This window comes from Sus scrofa, chromosome 4 (genome assembly GCF_000003025.6).
Source record: "Sus scrofa isolate TJ Tabasco breed Duroc chromosome 4, Sscrofa11.1, whole genome shotgun sequence".
Classification (NCBI taxonomy): domain Eukaryota; kingdom Metazoa; phylum Chordata; class Mammalia; order Artiodactyla; family Suidae; genus Sus; species Sus scrofa.
This window is the reverse complement of record NC_010446.5, coordinates 33,881,223-33,901,429: the sequence shown is the minus strand read 5'-3', so window position 1 is coordinate 33,901,429 and position 20,207 is coordinate 33,881,223. Positions and strand designations below refer to the sequence as shown.

Below are 20,207 nucleotides of genomic sequence, written 5' to 3'. Positions count from 1 at the left end.
CATTCCCCGGCTGGGCAAACTGGCTCGGGAAGGTTAGGTATCTGGCCAGCTTGGCACAAGGAGCAGTGATTGGGCTGTGTTGGTATTCAAGCCCAGGTCTCTCTGCCTCCAGACTGCATGATCTTCCTTCCCATGACCTGAAGCAAAATGGTGGAGAATTTAGTGTGAGCGCTGGCAGCTGTGGGAGGCTGGAGGTGAGACCCGAAGCCCGCATCCAGCCTCCCACCATCTGTAGTTCAACTCACCACCTCTGTTGACATTGGCCTTGGACAGATGGCTTTAGCCTGAGTGACTTCAGCTGCCTCAAAGGGAACAGCGAATGAGCAACATACCCGGGTCTCTCAGGGATGGGGCAAGAAACAGTCAATAATGAGCATGATTGAAATCCTGTAGGAAAGTTCTAGGACGTTTAGGCAGGGCCATGCAAACAGGTTCTGTTCCCAGGGGTCTTTTCCTTTGAGGATGTATCTTCACACACATGTTTTTTTTTGTCTTTTTGCCTTTTCTAGGGCCGCTTCCTGCGGCATATGGAGGTTCCCGAGCTAGGGGTCAAATCAGAGTTGTAGCCACCGGCCTACACCACAGTCATAGCAATTTGGGATCCGAGCCTCATCTGCAACCTACACCACTCCTCAGGGCGACGCCAGATTCTTAACCCACTGAGCGAGGCCAGGGATTGAACCCGCAACCTCATGGTTCCTAGTCGGATTCTTTAACCACTGAGCCAGGATGTGAACTCCATGTTCTTTATCAAATTATTTGTCAGACAGCTATGATGTGATAAGCACTAAGATGCTGGGGATACTACAACAGACTGGGATCCTACCTCCTCGAAGTTTTAATCTGATGAAGGTATAAAAATAAGCAAACAAACAAGGAATTAAACGTAGAATCCAAACTCTGGTTAAAGGCCAAGAAGAAAGTACAGCGGGAATAAGATGGCCCAGGGTGTGTCTGGTTGGAAAATCCCTGCAACGCTCCCTAAGAAATAATGAGATGTGGAGTTCCCGTCATGGCTCAGTGGTTAACGAATCCGAGCAGGAACCATGAGGTTTCGGGTTTGATCCCTGGCCTTGCTCAGTGAGTTAAGGAGCCGGTGTTGCCATGAGCTGTGGTGTAGGTCGCAGATGCGGCTCGGATCCCGCGTTGCTGTGGTTCTGGCATCGGCTGGCGGCTACAGCTCCAATTGGACCCCTAGCCTGGGAACCTCCATGTGCTATGGGAACAGCCCTAGAAATGGCAAAAAGACAAATAATAATAATAATAATAATAATAATAATAATGAGCTGTGCGTTCCGTTGTGGCTCAGCGGTAATGAACCCAACTAGTATCCATGAGGATGCAGGTTTGACCTCTGACCTCTCTCAGTGGGCCAAGGATCCAGCGTTGCTGTGAGCAGTGGTGTAGGTCGCAGACATAGCTGGGATCTGGGGTTGCTGTGGCTGTAGCATAGGCCGGCAGCTGCAGCTCTGATGCAGCCCCTAGCCTGGGAACTTCTATATGCCACAGCTGCATCCCTAAAAAGCAAAAAAAAAAGAAAGAATGTATTTATATGTATAACTGAGTCACTTTGCTGTACAGCAGAAATTGGCACAACATTGTACGTCAACTATACTTTAATAAAAAGATTTTTTAAATACTAGTCATACAGAAAATTGATGTCTAATAAATCATGATCTTCAGTAAGCCTGGTTTTTTTTCATTGTCTGCAAGGAACTGTGGAAAGGTTGGCACAGCCCCGTGTTGGGTATATTTCTGGCATCAAAGTCAAGCAGAGAACATTTCTATTTCCGTTTCGGGGGAAAGTGAGAAAAGGCTGAGCTGACTTAGCTGCCCTCTGGAGTCCAGGCCTCCTTCTGGGAATGAGCTGGGTTGTCGACTTCTGAGCCCCAAGAGGAGCAGGTCCATCTGCCAGGAAGTTATCACCGTCAGTCTAGTTACCCTTGAGAAATGGCAGCCAATAAATGACTTAATTAAAGACGCAGTATCAAGAGGACTAAAATCTGTAATTCTGAACTTGCAGAAATTAAAATGAGGCAAGGGAAGAATAGAAAAGCTGTAAAACTGGGTGAGAAACAAGAATTTGGCCCATTAACAAGAGTCAGTGGTGATAAAACCCACAAAACAAGGATTTTCGAAGTGAAGGAAGGATTGAATTAGCAGACAGCTGCAAAGGAAAAAGGTGCCAATAAGTTCTTCTCATCATTGGGTTGAGAACCGTAAGATCTTTTTTTTTTTTTTAAAGCCAGTAATTGCACTAAGGACACATTTTCTTCTCCTGTCGTTAAATGAAGAGGGTTGGGTGTTCAATTACAAGGGCTGGCTGGCTGAAAACCGCATCAGAGGGGGAAATATCTGTGTCATACAAAGTGTCACAGTCCCTGAGATACAAATGGTCAAGTGGTACTGTCTTTCCTTTTTTTTTTTTTTTTTTAAGGGCCACACCCATGGCACATGGAGGTTCCCAGGCTAGGGTTTGAATTGGAGTTGCAGCTGCCAGCCTACACCACAGCCACAGCAATGCCAGATCCGAGCCGCATCTGTGACCTACACCACAGCTCATGGCAGCCCCAGACCCTTAACCTAATGAGTGAGGCCAGAGATCAAACCCTCACCCTCATGGATACTAGTCAGGTTCTGAACCCTCTGAGCCACAACAGGAACTTTTCTCATAGGAGGGCAAAGCGACTTACTTCTTGGAACTTCTTCCTGGAGAAAAAGGGGGCCATCGTCTTTTTCTCATTTGGGCTTCAAATCTGAGACTTCAAATTGAAACTAGATTTCAGCAACTCCCGACCTCCTGGATTGTCGTGCTGCTTTAAAAGGGGTAGGGGGTGTGCCTCTGAGGCCTTAGACTCAGAAGTTTCTCATTTATAAAATGCTTCCAGGAGTTCCTGTCATGGCTCAGTGGTTAACGAATCCGACTAGGAACCATGAGGTTGTGGGTTCTATCCATGGCCTTGCTCAGTGGGTTAAGGATCTGACGTTGCCATGAGCTGTGGTGTAGGTTGCAGATGTGGCTCGGATCCTGTGGTGTAGGCTGGCAGCTACAGCTCTGATTAGACCCCTAGCCTGGGAACTTCCATATGCCGAGGGAGTGGCCCTAGAAAAAACGAACTAACTAAATAAATAAAATGCTTCCAAGTCAGTGTGGTGTTGTTCTGATTGTTTAATTAGCCAAATTAAATACAGTTTCATTGTTTGGAAGTGGCTTTGGCGGTGGTACCCATCATTAGAGTACAGAACTCCAGTTTGTTCTTTATGCAAATGCGGGTCTTGTGGCGTTATTATTATTGTTGGTGTTTAGAAGTAGTCATAGTTTCAGTAGAATAAGGTTTTCAATTTAAATTTGTTATGTTTGACTGACATCATTTTACAAATAGCATTAATGTCCAGAGCTCTATAATTGGGCTGACTAACTGCCCTGGTGCTTGCAGGGGCCTGAGGTTGGTTCCCAGAATGTGGGACTTTCTGTTTGAAAATGGGACACTTGGGCAAACAAGGAGAAGTTGGATTACCCTCTTAATGCTAAGTGACATGGTTCGTTCTCTCCAGAAAAAAAATCCTAAGAAGTAGGCATTTATTTCTCCCCTTTCAGGTAAGGGGACTGAGATTCAGAGGTTAAAGCAATGTCACGAACAGCTCACTAATGGCAGAGCCTTGTGCCAAATCCAGGTCCATCTGGCCCCAAAGCTCTGTACAGTCAGGCTTTTGATACACAGATTTAAGAAATTGCCACACTGTGCTTGAGATGCAAACTGTATATATTCTGTGACTCTTCTGGGAATAACTGTTTTGTAGCTTTTGATTCTTAAACAAGCTGAAAAATCACGAATCATCCAACTATTAAATCTTAGCTCAGATTTTTAAGCTTCAGAAGGCGGGTTCAGACATAGAGCAGAACATTTTCTGCGTGGAATCCTGAATAACTTTTTGTGAAATCTTGCCAGTAATTCTAAAGAAAAGCAGTGATGCAGTTCGGAAAGTTTACATTTCCAGCTGGAAAGCTCTCTTACTGCCCACCGGTTTGAGGGGAAGGCAGCCTTCAACTTGGCACGTTTCAAATGAGTCCTCTGTGTCTCTAGTCCACGGCCCAAAGCTTTTATACACCAACACCCGAAATGGAAAGCAGCTGGAGCTAGCCTCAGCATTGCCACACTTTTCTTTAGGATCTCTGCTTTTAGGGAAAAATAAACACATACAAGTCACTGCTAGGTCCTAGTGCCAGTTCAGGCTTGGAGAAGACTGACTCTGCCTAAACATTAGCTACTGATGGGTGAAGCAAAGGTACATTCACACATGCGGTGTGTTTATTTGCTCCTTCATCCAGTTACTCAACCAAAGCTCAGCTGAGGCCCTACTATGTCTCAGATTGATTATGCTAGGCACTGGGACCCTGAAGAGGAGAACCACCAGTCCTATCTCATGAAATCAATGGTTAAGGCTAAAGAGACATAGTATTCAAAGTGCCTCAGATTACCCGTAGAGTATTATCTTAGGTCCGATTCCCTAGCGATAGAGCCTGGGATGAGGGTTCTTGTGCAAATCAGTGAGTGAAAGAGTAGTCTCAGGGGAAACCCTTAAGGTCGCGGGTTAGCAGAGTGGGACAGAGGGCCGAGTTCAGCAGGTACGTGAGCTCAGCTGAAAACAGCTGTAGGGTCGACTCAGCCTGATCCCACAGGAGCTGTGGAGTGTGAAAGGCATCATACACTCATACCCCCTTAAGGCAAAAGGAAAAGCTTTTGTATTCTCAGTAATCAGGCATGGGCTCTGGGCTGTCTCTAGGAATTAGGGTATAACCTCTTGTACTTCTGGATGAGGTGGCTCCAGTCAGGTGAGGGCAATGCTTTTTTTTTCTTTTCTTTTTAGGGCCGCACCTACAGCATATGGAAATTTCCAGGCTAGGGGCCAAATTGGAATAGCAGCTGCCAGCCACAGCAATGCCAGATTCGAGCCGCATCTTCAACCTACGCCACAGCTTGCAGCAACACCGGATCCTTAACCCACTGAGCAAGGCCAGGGATCGAACCCAAAACTGTGTCCTATTCTTAACCCACTGAGCCACAACAGGAAAGATGGGGGCAAGTCCTGAAAGAAGGGCGTGGCTGTGGGTGACTAGCAGCCAAAACTTACAGCAGCAGAGGGACAGATGCACCAGCCAAATAAAAACAGGGGCCCTTCCTGGAGTGGGGATAGGGTGGCACACTTCTCTGTCCATCCACGACGGAGAAAGCTCCCGAGGCCCATATTATGCTCCCTCCAGGCACACGATCACTGAGGGAATTGGACACAGAATTGCCCCAACTGGTTAAAATTGTCTTCACTTGAGGGGGACTGGGAGAGCTGTGCACATGTGCTCAAAGAACCTACAGTTTAATCAGTGCTTTAGTATCTAATATGAATGCTGGACTTTTACCATTGGTGTGTCTTCACTTAGAAGTGGATAATCGGAGTTCCTGTTGTGGCTCAGCGAGTTAAGGACCTGATGTTGTCTCTGTGAGGATGTAGGTTCGATCCCTGGCCTCGCTCAGTGGGTTAAGGATCTGGCATTACCACAAGTTGCAGCATAGGTCGAAGATGTGGCTCAGATCCGGTGTTGCCGTGACTGTGATGTAGGCTGCAGCTGCAACTCCAACTTGACCCCTGGCCCAGGAACTTCCATATGCCACAGGTGTGGCCGTAAAAAGAAAAAAAAAAAATAACATTTTTAAAAAGAAGTGGATAATCTACAGATATAGAGAATAAACTAATGATTACCAGTGGGGAGGGGGCAATATACAGTTAAGGGATAAAAGGGTTATTACAGGGTTACAGATAATCGTGCGTGTTAAACTTTGGGAAATTGTAAAGCACTGTAGAATTTAAAGACTCTTTCATTCAATAAAAAAAATTGAGGAGTTCCCGTTGTGGCACAATGGAAACAAATGTGACTAGGATCCATGAGGATTCAGGTTCGATCCCTGGCCTTGCTCAGTGGGTTAAGGATCTGGCATTGCCATGAGCTATGGTGTAGGTCCTAGACCTGGCTTGGATCTCATGTTGCTGTGGCTGGGGTGTAGGCCAGCAGCTGTAGCTCTGATTTGACCCCTAGCCTGGGAACTTCCATATGCCACGGGTGTGGCCCTAAAAAGCAAACACTTTTTTTTAATTGCAAAAAGAAGTGAGTTGAAGAACCACTATCTATCCTACTTTTTGCTTATATTTATCAAGTCTTTTTTTTTATTTTTATTTAGTGACAGGCATTACCTTATTTAATCCTTACAATAACCTTATGAGTTAGGTACTATTATTATCATCCATCTTACAGATGAGGAAACTCATCTAAGGGTTAGAGAGGTTAGAAAAAACTTGCCCACAGTGAAGTCATATAATTAGTATTCAAACCAAAGTCATTCTGAATCCAGAACTCAAACCCTTAGCCACTCTGGCCAAAGCCAGCTGTGAAACCTCTCACAGTGGCCTTTTTTTTTTTTTTTTTTTTTTTTTTTTTTTTTTTTTTTTTGTCTTGTCTTTTTTTTGTTGTTGTTGTTGTTGCTATTTCTTGGGCAGCTCCCGTGGCATATGGAGGTTCCCAGGCCAGGGGTTGAATCGGAGCTGTAGCCACTAGCCTACACCAGAGCCACAGCAACGCGGGATCCGAGCCGCGTCTGCAACCTACACCACAGCTCACGGCAACGCCGGATCCTTAACCCACTGAGCAAGGGCAGGGACCGAACCCGCAACCTTATGGTTCCTAGTCGGATTCGTTAACCACTGCGCCACGACGGGAACTCCCACATTGGCCTTTGATGGACCTTCGCTAATTCATTCATTTATTCATTCAAAAGTGCTTTACTGAGCATTTCTTATATCAAGCTCTACACTAGGTTGGTATGAGACCTTCTACAGAGTGAGCAGTCTATGAAAAGGAGTATATATACCTGTGTCCTTGCGGATCATTCTCCGTGTGTGTGTGTGTGTGTGTGTGTGTGTGTGTGTGTGTGCGCTCGCACATGAAAAAAAACTCGAGGTTAATGCAAATGTTAGGACCTTTGCACATTTCCTAGTAACTTAACTCATCGTGTTAAACTTTTTAACAGGCTAAAAGGGACGCTAAGCGGACATCTGCAAAAGAAGTCACCATTAATGTCACAGAAAGCATCCGACAGGTGGACAGAAATCAAAGAATCACAAAGAAATGCATCAACTAGGAGAGCTGAGGGCCAGATGGACTTCTTTGGTGCCCTTCGCATCCTGGATCCTATCGAGGAACTTTGAAGAAGCGGGTGGCCCTTGCTGCATGGGAACACTGCGGAATGCCTGTGAGACCCTGTCTTACCCGGCAGCACCGCTGCCTGAGCATTGGCAGCCTCCTGTTTATCGTGTAAACATATCGGCAGAGCACTCCCATAGGGTATTAAACTGCAAATGTGCGTTCAGTTTGCCTCTTGCGCTCGGACAGTCTGGTCTGATGGAAACGTGGTGAGCTAAAACCACCTGCTGCCGTAGTGTGTGCTGGGTCGGGCAAGCTTATTCTTTCTTTCTTTTTAAAATACCATCAACACAAAGTGTACTGTGTTCAGTTACAAGTTGGCTTCCACCCAGTTCTAAACCCTCATGTATGAGAAATCAAGAAAACAGGAAAACGTTGTTATTCTTGTTTCCTTAGCCCAGTCTGAGATGGATTCAGGTCCAATTTTATACACACTGACCCCACTGACACCCATGGCGTGTGCTGGGGCCTCTCTGGGATACAGCCACACCCACGTCTCTCTCCTCCACCTTCACCCTCCTGGCCCAGGCCAGGGTCCATGTCAGCCTCTGAATCATAGCATCACAGTCACGGGCAATGCATCCAACCTCGGACGCCCTTGCGGCTCTGCAGACATTGTGTTTCTCCAGCTTTCCACTTCCTTTCCTTGTGCTGAGCGTTTTTTCTCTCCATTCAGGCCATTTGCAATTGTTAATCAAAGACCGGCCACTGCTCACAAGAGGGAGAAAATCTGAAACGTGTCGGCTTTCTTTTAGCCTCTCCTTGCACACCCAGGACTGTGTCATTTGGTGTCTGCAAAGGAATCGATTTAAGAAGCCGGTACCTGGTGGGTGTGTGTTCACGGGAACATCAGATCGCCATGCAGTGTGTTAAAAATCAGGCAGCTGAGACGGGAAAAAATAAGTAAATAAATAACCAATTTTGATAGGATTTTCTAGCATTTCTTTAAACATGTAAAGGTAGAAGTATTTTCCTCCAAAGTAATGTAGCATGATTTTTAGAGGACTCTTAACGTGCCTGGGATTGGGAGAGGGAGGACTAAAGTTGTACCCAATCATACTAATAAACTCCACATTTAGCAGAACTAGGCAGTCTGATGGTGTGTGTTTATCTAACAGGGTCCAGAGAATTGACACAGGCAGGTTGAAAACTCGAGACATGTGGTGTCCCTATCTGCCAACTCTGTTATTCCTCAAACACAGGCAGGTCGTGTCCGTCTGTCCATCCATCCTCTTTCCTTAGGTGGATTGCCTGTTTTTTCATTAAACATTAAATGCCAGTCCTGCATCGGGCACCGTGCAGAGGCTGAGAGGTTTGGAGTCCGGCCAGGCACGGCTTTGTATCCTGAATCTGACGGTGAACTTAATAACGAGGAGATTGGCTTAGATGCTGACGAGGTGTGTGGTGTGAATTGCTCTGCAGTGTATTCTCACTTTTATTCTCAGGATGGGTTTCTGTCCTAAACTCCAGATCTAGGTGTTCTCATCACTAAGACTTTACCATACACAAAAGTATGGTTTTCCCAAACCTTTTCCATTTTGTGATTCTTTGAAAAAGGGCTTTTAGGGAACTTCATGTTCCAGGACTTTTAAAAATAATAAAGCAAAACCTGTGATGCCCATGACCCCTCTGGCATTACTCAGCAGGAGCTACCACCTGCCGAAATTCGGCATTTGTCCTGCGAGTTCAAGGGCTCACTGTCCCGGAGCACGGGCACGGTGCATGGTGCTTTTGTGCTGTGTTTCTTCACCAGTCACTGTGCTGCCAGCCGCAGGCTAAGCCTCATTTCTCTTTACAACCTTGTTTTTGCATCACGTAAGTGCTTCGTGTGGTTTGGAATTTATCAGCTTGAGACAGTGTCTCCGTTTGACATAGAAACAATTGCTCACTTTGGAGGAGAAGGAAATGAAGGGCACAGCTGGGTTTCTCCTGTCCAGAATGATCTGGATGTCCCCAGGACCAGAAAGTAAACCTTGTTACTGGAAACTCATCGGACAACTTTTTCATGTGTGTATGATACAGGAACTGATTCTTATTGTTCTATTAGCCTAACACTTTCTCTGGCAAAGTGTGTGTCAATAAAGTCATCAATTGCAAACACATGGACAATTACAGAGACTCTTTACTGACACCTTACATTTGTATGTAGAGCTGCTCAGATTTTTTTTTTCTTTTAAACAAAGGGGGCTTTTACATAAGTGATACTTGTGAATCTTCCAAAAAGCCTTGTGAAATAGGTAAGGAGAACACTACTAGCCCCCATTTACAGTTTAAAAAGTATTTATGGTTCACTCAGCCAGTAAGTAGGGACTCAAGTGAGGGATATTTGCCTGCAAATCCAGTGCTTTTTCTTTTTCTTTCTTTCTTTCTTTTTTTTCTTTTTTTTTTTTTTTTTTTTTTTTTTTTGGCCAAGCCCATGGCATGAAAAAGTTCCCAAGCCAGGGATCAACCCCAACCCACAGTAGCTTCCCAAGCTGCTGCTGTGACAACGTTGGATTCTTAACTCCTCCAGTGCTTTTTCTGCCATACAATATGAGGCCTTTCTGGGCAGGAGCATCTAGCATAGGTGGGAGTCTCATTTGCAGGGGAACTGTCACGGAGCTGAGATGCAGCTGAGCACAAGCCTCAGAGGGTGACTGCAGTGACAAGAGAGGGCTGGTGAGCTCCTGGGGCGTTTGGGTCTAGCCAGGCTCCTTTATCCCTCAGAGAGGGTGACCCCCACCTAGCATGAGAGGGCATCTCCATGAAGGTTGGAGAGAGGAGAGACTTTGGGATTCAGAGGAGAGTGAAAGAGTTCCCCCGCAGAAGAGCTGCTGAGACCTAAAGGTGATAGAGCCAGGGCAGCCACTTCTGCAAGCAGCTGCGCCCTCCTTGGGTGCTCAGCCCAAGGACTGAGCCTCAGCATCCTTTCCCGGCTTTCTCTCCCCCCTGCCCCGCCTGCCCCCACCTCTCAGGCCATCTGAACCCACATCTGCCTACACCCCCTGTCTAGGCCCTGCTAACTCACCAGCCCACTCACTGGCTGCCCCCACATGGCACAGAAATGCATCCCGTCCATATTTGCTCCCCTAAGCAAAACTGTCAGCTTGGCTGAACCAGATGGCAGGTGTGCTGGTTTGGCTGTCACGGTATTAAAACCTGGGAATTTCCCAGAAAAAGTCAACTCTGGCAGAGACTCCAGAGTTTAGAACTCCACAATCCATGCTCATCGTCTTTCTTAGCTGGGCACATGCCCACCTAGAATAAAGGTTATACTTTCTAGCTTCCTTGAAAGTTAGGATTAACCGCATGATTAAGTTCTGGCCAACAAAATGAGTGAAGATTGGAAGCTTCCAGGAAATGGTCTTATAAAGTGCCTTCTAACCAGACCCTTTCTTTCTCCTTCCTGCTTCCTGGAATGAGGAGATAATCGCTGGAGCCACAGCAGTCCCAGGGTCATGAGGTGACCTTGGGACTGGAAGACATGTCACATGAGCAACAAGCTAGGAGAAGCCTGGGTCCCTAATTCCCCTGGGCCCCGAATTCCACTGTGAGCCTAGGACTGTACATGCTAGACCCTGTTTTTCTTTCTTCTTGCTCTTTAGAGCCTCATCCCCGCATATGGAAGTTCTGACCATGTCAGAATCTTCTTGTTCCATATTCCCAAGAGCATGAAGTATTCATTCCTTCTGACACTGGTCTTCCATGGAGAATGGTTTTAGGGAATGATTTGAAGTGATTTAAGGAGAATTAAATATTGCTGAAGAAGTACAGAAACTCACAGGCAGGGAGACTGGGAAATATAACCCAGGTGAGGGGACCCCTGGCCCTACCAAAAAAAAAAAAATTTTTTTTCTCACCTTGTCTTATACAATTTTACCAAGAATCCTGTGGATCAAACAAAAAACCCCTCGGGAATCACACTGATTGCTCCCTCCCCTTCATTTCCCACATCGAATCCATGAGCAAATCTTACTGTTTCTGTTTCCAAAATGTACTCAGCATCCATCCACATCTCTCTTTACAACCATTACTCTGTTCCTTCCATCTGTCCCTAGGGCTGCACAGTGGCCTCCTCACTGGTCCCTGCTTCCACTGCTGCCTCCCTCCAATCTATTCTCCTGTTAACTTTCTTTTCAGCATTCATCCCCACTTAAATACTCATGGTCATTGATTTCTTTATATGTTATTGTCTGTGTCTGCCACTGGAACACCAGCTCCAGGAGGGCAGGGACCAAGTCTCTTTTATTCTTTGCCATCTCTCACCTTCTGACACAATGAAGCTTCTGGAGGTACATGGAGGTTCCCAGGCTAGGGGTCGAATTGGAGCTGTAGCCTCTGGCCTATGCCACAGCCACAGCCACGCCAGATCTGAGCCACGTCTGCGACCCACACCACAGCTCACAGCAAGTTTTAAAAACTTGTCAGGCCTTGTCACAAATGGAATTAGTGGATCCTTAACCCGCTGAGCGAGGCCAGGGGTCGAACCTGAGTCCTCATGGATCCTCGTCAAATTCGTTTCTGCTGAGCTGCTATGGGAACTCCCACCTTTGCAGTTTTAATTTCTTTGCTAGATCTCCTCCAGGTAGAACTCCATGTTAAAAGGAAAAGGGGTAAATTCTATCACCCTTTCGGATCCCAATAGCCCTTTTTGTAACATTGCCATGTTCCAGGGAGATGGCCAAAAATGTGATCGCCTTTTAAATTTTATTTCATTACCTAGAGAATCTCTCCCTTTGTTCTAATAGCTAAATCAGCTATACGATGGCTGTGAAAGGAGGGGCTGCAGCCAGACTGGCAGGAAGGGTAGGGAAGAGAGGCTTCAGTGCACGAGACAAATCCTAACCTGTCATCTAACAGCTTTGCGCTCCGGGGCAAATGGGGGGGGGCCTCTCGGTGGAGGCAACAGCATCTTTTTGAGGGTGTGCTGTGAGGGTTAAGTGAGATAACACATGTAGGTAACATGCTGTGTGCCACAGATGGTAATTATGGCCCTGTCCCAGGTACAGTGCTCAGTGCAACACACACACACACACACACACACACACACACACACACACGATTTGTACTCAACAGACCAGCCCTGCCAGGTGAGTCGAGTCAGGCCCACATTACAGATAAAAGGAATGGAGACTCAAAGGTTGAAGGCCACTTAGCTACTAAGCAGCAGAGCTGGGATCCAGACCTGTGTTTTCCCATCTGTGAAAACCCTGCTCTGTCCACTGCACAGTAAATGCTCAGTACGTGTTAATTTCCTTCCTGTCATGATGGATGGTAAATGACTTCACAGCCCTTTTTATAGCATCAGTGTCTCAGCACCTCCACGTTGTCTGTGTTAATGCCAGGATCAGTGACAGCGCCCTAGCTACAAATCTGTAGGATTTCAGCTTTGTTTCTTTTAACCTTTTTTTCTTGGCAGCAGCAAAGGCAGTAGCCATCTTTTTTTTTTTTTTTTTTTTTTTTTTTTTTGTCTTTTTGCCTTTTCTAGGGCTGCTCCCATGGCACACGGAGTTTCCCAGGCTAGGGATCTAATTGGCGGCTGCCGGCCTATGCCAGAACCACAGCAACATGGGATCCGAGACGAATCTGCAACCTACAGGGCTCATGGCAACAACGGATGCTTAACCCACTGAGCAAGGCCAGGGATCGAACCTGCAACCTCGTGGTTCCCAGTTGGATTCGTTAACCACTGAGCCATGAGGGGAACTCCCAGTAGCCGTCTTTTGAGTTGTGCCACAATATTAAAATTCCTCTGAAGGTACTACTAGTAAATTTGAGGGTCTTTCTAAAATGTATGGCAAACCTAGGTATTATAGCTATCATAGTAATCCCTTCTTCCTCTTTGTTGCAGACTAGGAAAAGGCCTGGGCTAGCTGGGTCCCCAAAGAGAAAGGACATGCCAGTGCAGAGAGCAGCCTTGTAGAAAGGGGTGAAGTGGAATAGAATTATTTTCTAAACACAAATTGAGCAGGTGGAGAGAGGACTGCTTAGCACCACGGTTTGCAATATTGCTGCACATTGGACTCACCTGGGGAGCTTTAAAAACTTGTCAGGCCTGGTCCCGCCTTCAGAGATTCTGATTTAACTGGCCTAGAGGGTAACCTGAATGTTAAGATGTTTCAAAGCTGGAGAGATGGGAGTAAGATGGCAGAACAGAAGGACTGGAGCTCGACTTCTCTCCTAAAAACAACAAAATTCACAACTAAAGGCTGAGAAATCTCCACCCAAATGGACCAGAAACCTTCAAAAAGATATCCTACTCCAGAAGACAAAGAGGAGGCCACATCAACAGGTAGGAGGGGCGACTGCGTGATATAAACAACCCCATACCTCTGGGGTGGGAAGCTCCATAGACTGAAAACTAACTGGTTCACAGAGACTCACCTATAGGAGTGAGAGTTCCGAGCCCCACAACAATCTCCCATGTGTGGGGATCTGGCACTGGGAGAAAGAGCCCCAGAGCATCTGGCATTGAAGGCCAGTGGGGCTTGTGCACAGGGTCTGGGGGAAACGGACACCCCATTCTTAAAAGGCACACACAGACTTTCACATGCACTGGGTCCCAGGACAAAGCAACGTCTCCATAGGGGAGTTCCCGTCGTGGCGCAGTGGTTAGTGAATCTGACTAGGAACCATGAGGTTTCGGGTTTGATCCCTGGCCTTGCTCAGTGGGTTAAGGATCTGACATTGCCGTGAGCTGTGGTGTAGGTTGCAGACACGGCTCGGATCCCACGTTGCTGTGGCTCTGGCATTGACTGGTGGCTACGGCTCCGATTGGACCCCTAGCTTGGGAACCTTCACGTGCTGCGGGAGTGGCCCAAGAAATGGCAAAAAGACCAAAAAAAAAAAAAAAAAAAAAATGTTTCCATAGGAATCTGGGTCAAACCTGACTGCAGTTCTAGGAGGCCATCCTGGGAAAACAGGGGTGAATGTGGCTTGTTCTGAGGGAAGGACATTGGAAGCAAAGCTGGGAATATTCAGTAGCCTGCCTTTCTCTGAAGGTGGCTATTTTGGGAGAATCTGGCCCTACCAGTCAGTGTGGAGAAGCCCCAGGCGAAACAATAATCCTGGTGGGATCACAGCCCCGCCCCTCAGTAAACAGGCTACCTAAAGATCCCTCAGGCACACAGCTGCCTCTAATCCCAGCCAGAGACAAAGCCCCACCCACCAGAGGAATTAGAATCAGCTTCACCTACCTGGGGGCAGGCATCAGCCCCTCCCATCAGGAAGCCCACAGCAAGCCCCCCATACCGACTTCAGCCACAAAGGGGGGCAGACACCAGAAGTAAGAGAGGCTACAACTCTATTATCTGCAAAAAAAAGTCACCACACTAAAAACCTATAAAAATGAAAAGACAGAACTATAACTCAGATGAGGGAGAAAGAAAACCCCCCAGAAAATCAGCTAAGTGATGAGGAGATTCTCAGCCTCCAGGAAAAAGACTTTAGACTGTTGATGCTGAAGATGATGCAAGACATTGGACATAAACTGGAGGCAAAGATGGAAAACTTACAGGAAACACTGAGCAAAGAGATACAAGGTACAAAACTTAAACAAGAAGAGATGCAAAATACAATAACTGAAATAAAAAATTCATTAGGAGTTCCCATCGTGGTGCAGTGGTTAATGAATCCGACTAGGAACCATGAGGTTGCGGGTTCGGTCCCTGCCCTTGCTCAGTGGGTTAATGATCCGGCTTTGCCGTGAGCTGTGGTGTAGGTTGCAGATGCGGCTCGGATCCTGCGTTGCTGTGGCTCTGGCGTAGGCCGGTGGCTACAGCTCCGATTCAACCCCTAGCCTGGGAACCTCCATGTGCCGCGGGAGCGGCCCAAGAAATAGCAACAACAACAACAAAAAGACAAAAAGACAAAAAAAAAAAAAAATTTCATTAGAAGCAACCAACAGCAGAACACAGGAGGCAGAAGAATGAATAAGCGAGGTGAAGAACAGACTAGTGGAAATCACTGATGTGGAACAGAAAAGAGAAAAAAGGTTGAAAAGAAATAAAGAGAGTCTCAGAGAACTCTGGGACAACGTTAAATGCACCAACATCCGTATTATAGGGGTGCCAAAAGGAGAAGAGAAGGAGAAGGGGACAGAAAAAAGATTCCAAAAGATAATAGCCAAAAACTTCCCTAACATGGGAAAGGAACCACTCACTCAAATCCAGGAAGTGCAACGAGTACCATATTTAAAAAAAAAAAAAAAAAGGTTGTTTCAAAGCTCTCAAGAGGGTTCTCATGTACCCCTAGGATTGAGAACCACTGCCTTGGAATATCACACATGGAATTAGTGTCTCTCAAACTCTCTGAGAGGGTCTTAAATCAGACTCCTTGGGTTTGGAGCCTGGTTTCACCCTTACCAGGCTTATGAACTCAGGTAGATCGTTTACCCTGCTCAGTTTCCTGTCTGCCTGTTTATAGAATGGGACTAAGGATACTTCTGGTAGCAGGAGGATGCAGTCAGGCTGTCTATGTAAAGCACTTAGCACAGTGTCCAGCATAGAATAAACACAAGGTTGTTTCTTATTGTTGAACTGTGACCCAGCCTTGAAATTTCCAGGACCTGGGCAAGATCTAGCATATAAAAATCAATGCTTAGAGTTCCCAGATGGCCTAGTGGTTAAGGATTCAGAGTTGTCACTGCTGAACAGTGCTGGTTTGATCCCTGGCCAGGGAACTTCTGCATGCTGTGGGCGTTGCCAAAAAAAAAAAAAAAAATCAGCCCTTAAGGGTAAACGTACCAGAGAGGTAGCTCCTTACTTAAGCTTTGGTTTCTTCTTATGCACCACAAGTATACCTCCCCCACCCCCAAGATAAGCAGTTTTTCTCTAATACCACATGCACCTTGGGCATCAGGGGGTGAAGTCTGCAACCCTCTTCAAGAAATCTTCCTAAGGAGCCTGTGCTTGGCTCTGGGCAGAAGCACCGATGCAGAATAATACAGAGGACAAAAGCTTGCTTAATGGGGTTTCGGTTCTGGAAACTCTATGCTATCCCTTTCAACTTAAGCAAACTTTCATTGGCAAGCTGTCTGGAGGGTGTTTTCCCCAAATTGCTAACTAGCAAGTGAGATGTGATTTCAGACATCAAGGAGTCCTGTGTGTGGAGTGGTGAGCCATGGACCTGGGTTTTCTACAGGTTTCCTTTGCACCAAAATTGTCCAGCAGCTGGTATCAAAGATGCGATGCTCTCCTCTAGGAAGGGAGAATGCCCGGTTTCAGCACATTGAGCAAATCTGGTATTCCCTGAAGACCCAAAGCAGACCTGTTTGGTTCTACCTAAGACATCCCAGTTTTCTCCCTGGCTGTGACAACCAGGAGAGACTTAAGTGAATATGCATATTCAGGCACATCGCTTGAACAAGCACAGAAAATTAAATCCTTTTAAAGAAGAGATTCTCCTAAAACAGCTCTATTTGAGAACTTGGAAAGAAAAGGAGCAGATCACCTACTGCTGCTTAAAGAAAGTCAAGGCTAATTTTTAAACACGGGAATGCCTCGGGACCAAGCAGATAGAGTGGATTCAACTCAATTCTGATACCATCTCCTTGGAGGTAGGGTTGGATCTCACAGATAAAGGCTTCCCTGCCCGCCTGCTCCCCACCGTCTCTACCACTTCAGACACCAACCAAAAGTCCAGGTTGTCACCTGTGCTTCTGACAGATTCACCATAGATCAGAGGTTCCCCACACCCCCTCCTTGGGTTCAGTTAATTTGCTAGAACAGCTCACAGAACTTGGAAACATTTTATTGACTAGATTACTGGTTTATTATAAAAGGATGTAACTCAGGAACAGCCAGACGGAAGAGACACATAAGGAAGGGGAGAGGAAAGGGCTCGGAGATTCCATGCCCTCTCCAAGCAGGCCACCCCCATATCTCCATGTCTTCACCTTCCTGGAAGCTCTCCAAACCCCATTCTTTAGGTTTTTGCAGAAGCTTCATCGCATGGGCCTGACTGATTAAATCATTGGCCGCTGGTGACTGAACTCAGCCTCCAGCCCTCTTCCCCTCTCAGAAGATCAAGGGGTGAGACTGAAAATCCTGCTCTCTAATCACGTGATTGATTCCTCTGGCAACAAGCCCTCATCCTTAGGAGTGATCCAAAAGTCATCTCATTAACATAACCTTCTGTTCTCTCATCACGTGGTAAACTGCAAGGGTTTTAGGAGCTCTGTGCCGGGAACAGGGATGAAGACCAAATATATTTATTACTGTGGATCATAACATCATATTGGTAATACATGGCATTTAAACTGGAGGAGTTCACCTCGGGAGAGAATATTTGAAGATAAGCCCTTTTGCTCATTTTATATATGAGAAAATATGTTCAGAAAAGCTGTGTCCCAAATTTTCACAGTTAATCCACAAAAGAATCCATTAGAATCCAAGGCTAATCCCTGGATTGGGTGACACTGAAGGGTTCCAGGATGTGAGACTTTCAATGCTAAAACCATGAAAGTCCCAGGCAGCCCAGGACACTTAGGCTCATCACTTTATTCCTAGACCAATGACCTACACTCTCTTCTGGTGATGGCCCCGGAGACGGAACTGATTACAGTTGGTGACTTTGTTCTTGTCTTCAAAGGAAGACTATTCTCATTCTGTTCAATTTTTTTTTTTTTTTTTTTTTTTTTGTCTTTTTGCTATTTCTTTGGGCCACTCCCATGGCATATGGAGGTTCCCAGGCTAGGGGTCGAATCGGAGCTGTAGCCACTGGCCTACGCCAGAGCCACAGCAATGCGGGATCCGAGCCACGTCTGCAACCTACACCACAGCTCACGGCAACGCCAGATCGTTAACCCACTGAGCAAGGGCAGGGACCGAACCCGCAACCTCATGGTTCCTAGTCGGATTCGTTAACCACTGCGCCACGACGGGAACTCCCTGTTCAATTTTTTTAATGTCAATGAAATGTGTTCATTTTGAAGGAGATCGAGCTTTTCCTCAGAGGAAACTAGGGAGAGGTAATTACTATCCTTTCCTGCTCCCCCTGGAAGAACCAGAGCAGGAAAGCGCATCTTTCTGATGGTACCGCACGATTAATCCTCAAGACAGGGTTGGAATCTAAGCTGGCGGAGACGGCAGGAGAGAATCAAGTTCCCCAAACGGAGCTCAGGCACTCCCCCAACTCAGTTGCTCCTCCTCGCCATCGACTCCTTTTGACTCTTCGGCTTGTATGGCTGTCACACCTTTTCTCTCCTGTCCTTCTGTCTGTATCTCTCGCTTCTTAATACCATTTCCTAGTTCTATAAATTGGTCCTCATCAGGGTGCCTTGCATCTAACAACCAACAGCTGACTCTTCACCAAACTGCTCAAAACAGAAAACCTGGAGTCATCTTTGACTATTCCCTCTACCTCTGTTACCAAATTCCGTTTCATAAGCTTCTAATGTCACCATCCAGGGTTCTTGGCCTCCATAATCAATAGAAATTGATAAGAGGCCAGGCACGAAATTCAGGCAAGGCTTTATTCGAAGCCCCTCCTGAAGCAGGAAGGAGCAAAAAAACCAGATTCCCTTCCTTTCTTGCTCGCCAAGGTGGTGGTCGTGGGGAGAAGCTGGTTCCTTATATGGGGTGAGGAAGAGGGTGGCTCCAGGGGTCAGGCCAGAGGGGTGTCTTAGGTAGCTTGCCCACTTCTTTGGTGGTGGTGTGCGCAGGGGGCAGGTGTCGTACCCTGCTTTTGCTCTCAGGTCCTCAAAAGTGACAGTTGGTGTTTTAGTTTATATCATCCTGTCCATAATTTGCCCCAACTGCACATGCACTGCAGTTGCAGTGCTTTTTAGTCCCTTAGAGTTTCTTTGTATTCTGTTGCTGGAGGAGATGTTTTCCAGGTGCAAGCACTGCAGCCACTGCAGCAAAGGGTCCCAGGTCCCCGCTTGTCTCACCAGCTCTCTCTCACATCTGTCTTTTCTACTCACAGACTCCTCCTTAGCCTCAGGCCACCAAATCCAGATTTCTGCCCAGGTCTCCTGACCTCTCTGTCTCCCACTTTGCCTCTAATCCCTACTGATGACCAAATTGTCTTTCAAAAATGCAAATCTGATCATAGCACTTGCAGCCCTCAGAATGTAGACTCTAATAAATCTAGCTGACTAAATATTTGTTCAAACATCTGGCTCCTTCCATCGTCTTCCATCAGTTTCTACATTCTTTTTGCATCTTCCCACTGGAAAGATGGGCGATGACCTAATGGGTGAGATGCTTTATTTGGGAGTGACTCAGTGGATGAACATAGAAGAAACATCCCACGTTTGCTCTCCGCTGCTGTCCTCGGCTTCGCTCCAGTCCCCTTACCTTGCTGTACTGCGAATGTCCTAAGGGTGTGGCCAGGGTCGGGTGGGGGAGTCCTGAGTCGAGGGGCCTTGGTACAGTTCCATGCCTGCCACTTTCAATCCATCCAACTGTGGGCAAGTCATTTAATCTGAGGCTCATTTGTCTAATGGTGGCACTCGATAAACAGTAATTACATCTGAAGCTTCCTTGCTCTAAATTTTCAGTAGCTCTCCTTGCTCGACTTTAAGAACCAATTACTCAGTCTGGCTGGTTTCAGAGCCCTCCCTGTCTCTGCAGCTCTGACCAACTCACACACATTTTGGGCTCCCAACCAGGCTCCTTGCAGTGCTCCAAATGCCTATCACGCTTCTGCTTTTGGCCCAAATCTCCCCTGGAGTCTCCTCTCTCTGCTGCTGTTGGAATCTTATTTTTCTTCTGGGGGTCAGTTCCAGTGCCACCTCATTTCTCAATGAAAATTTCTTAATCCTCTTAAACAAACATAATCCCTCCTTCCCCGAATGCCCCAGCTTCATCTCTACAGTTCTGGAACCAGTCTATGCGTGTTAGAGATGTTCTGTGCTTATCTGAAGTGATCCAGATACTTACTTTATTGTAAGGGACTTAGCTCCATAGAACACACTATGTGGAGCATTCTATGTGGCGCCATCCTATAGAATCCATATTTTATTTGAGTGTGT

At 46.5% G+C, this 20,207-nt stretch overlaps 1 protein-coding gene across 1 annotated transcript in view; it reads left to right on the top strand.

The window, feature by feature from the left end:
• BAALC (brain and acute leukemia, cytoplasmic) overlaps positions 1 to 7,190 on the top strand; it is an 89,681-nt gene extending 82,491 nt beyond the window's left edge. Inside the window, 1 exon segment of the mRNA NM_001129969.1 lies at positions 7,080 to 7,190. Within this exon segment, the coding sequence (NP_001123441.1) occupies positions 7,080 to 7,190 (111 nt within the window).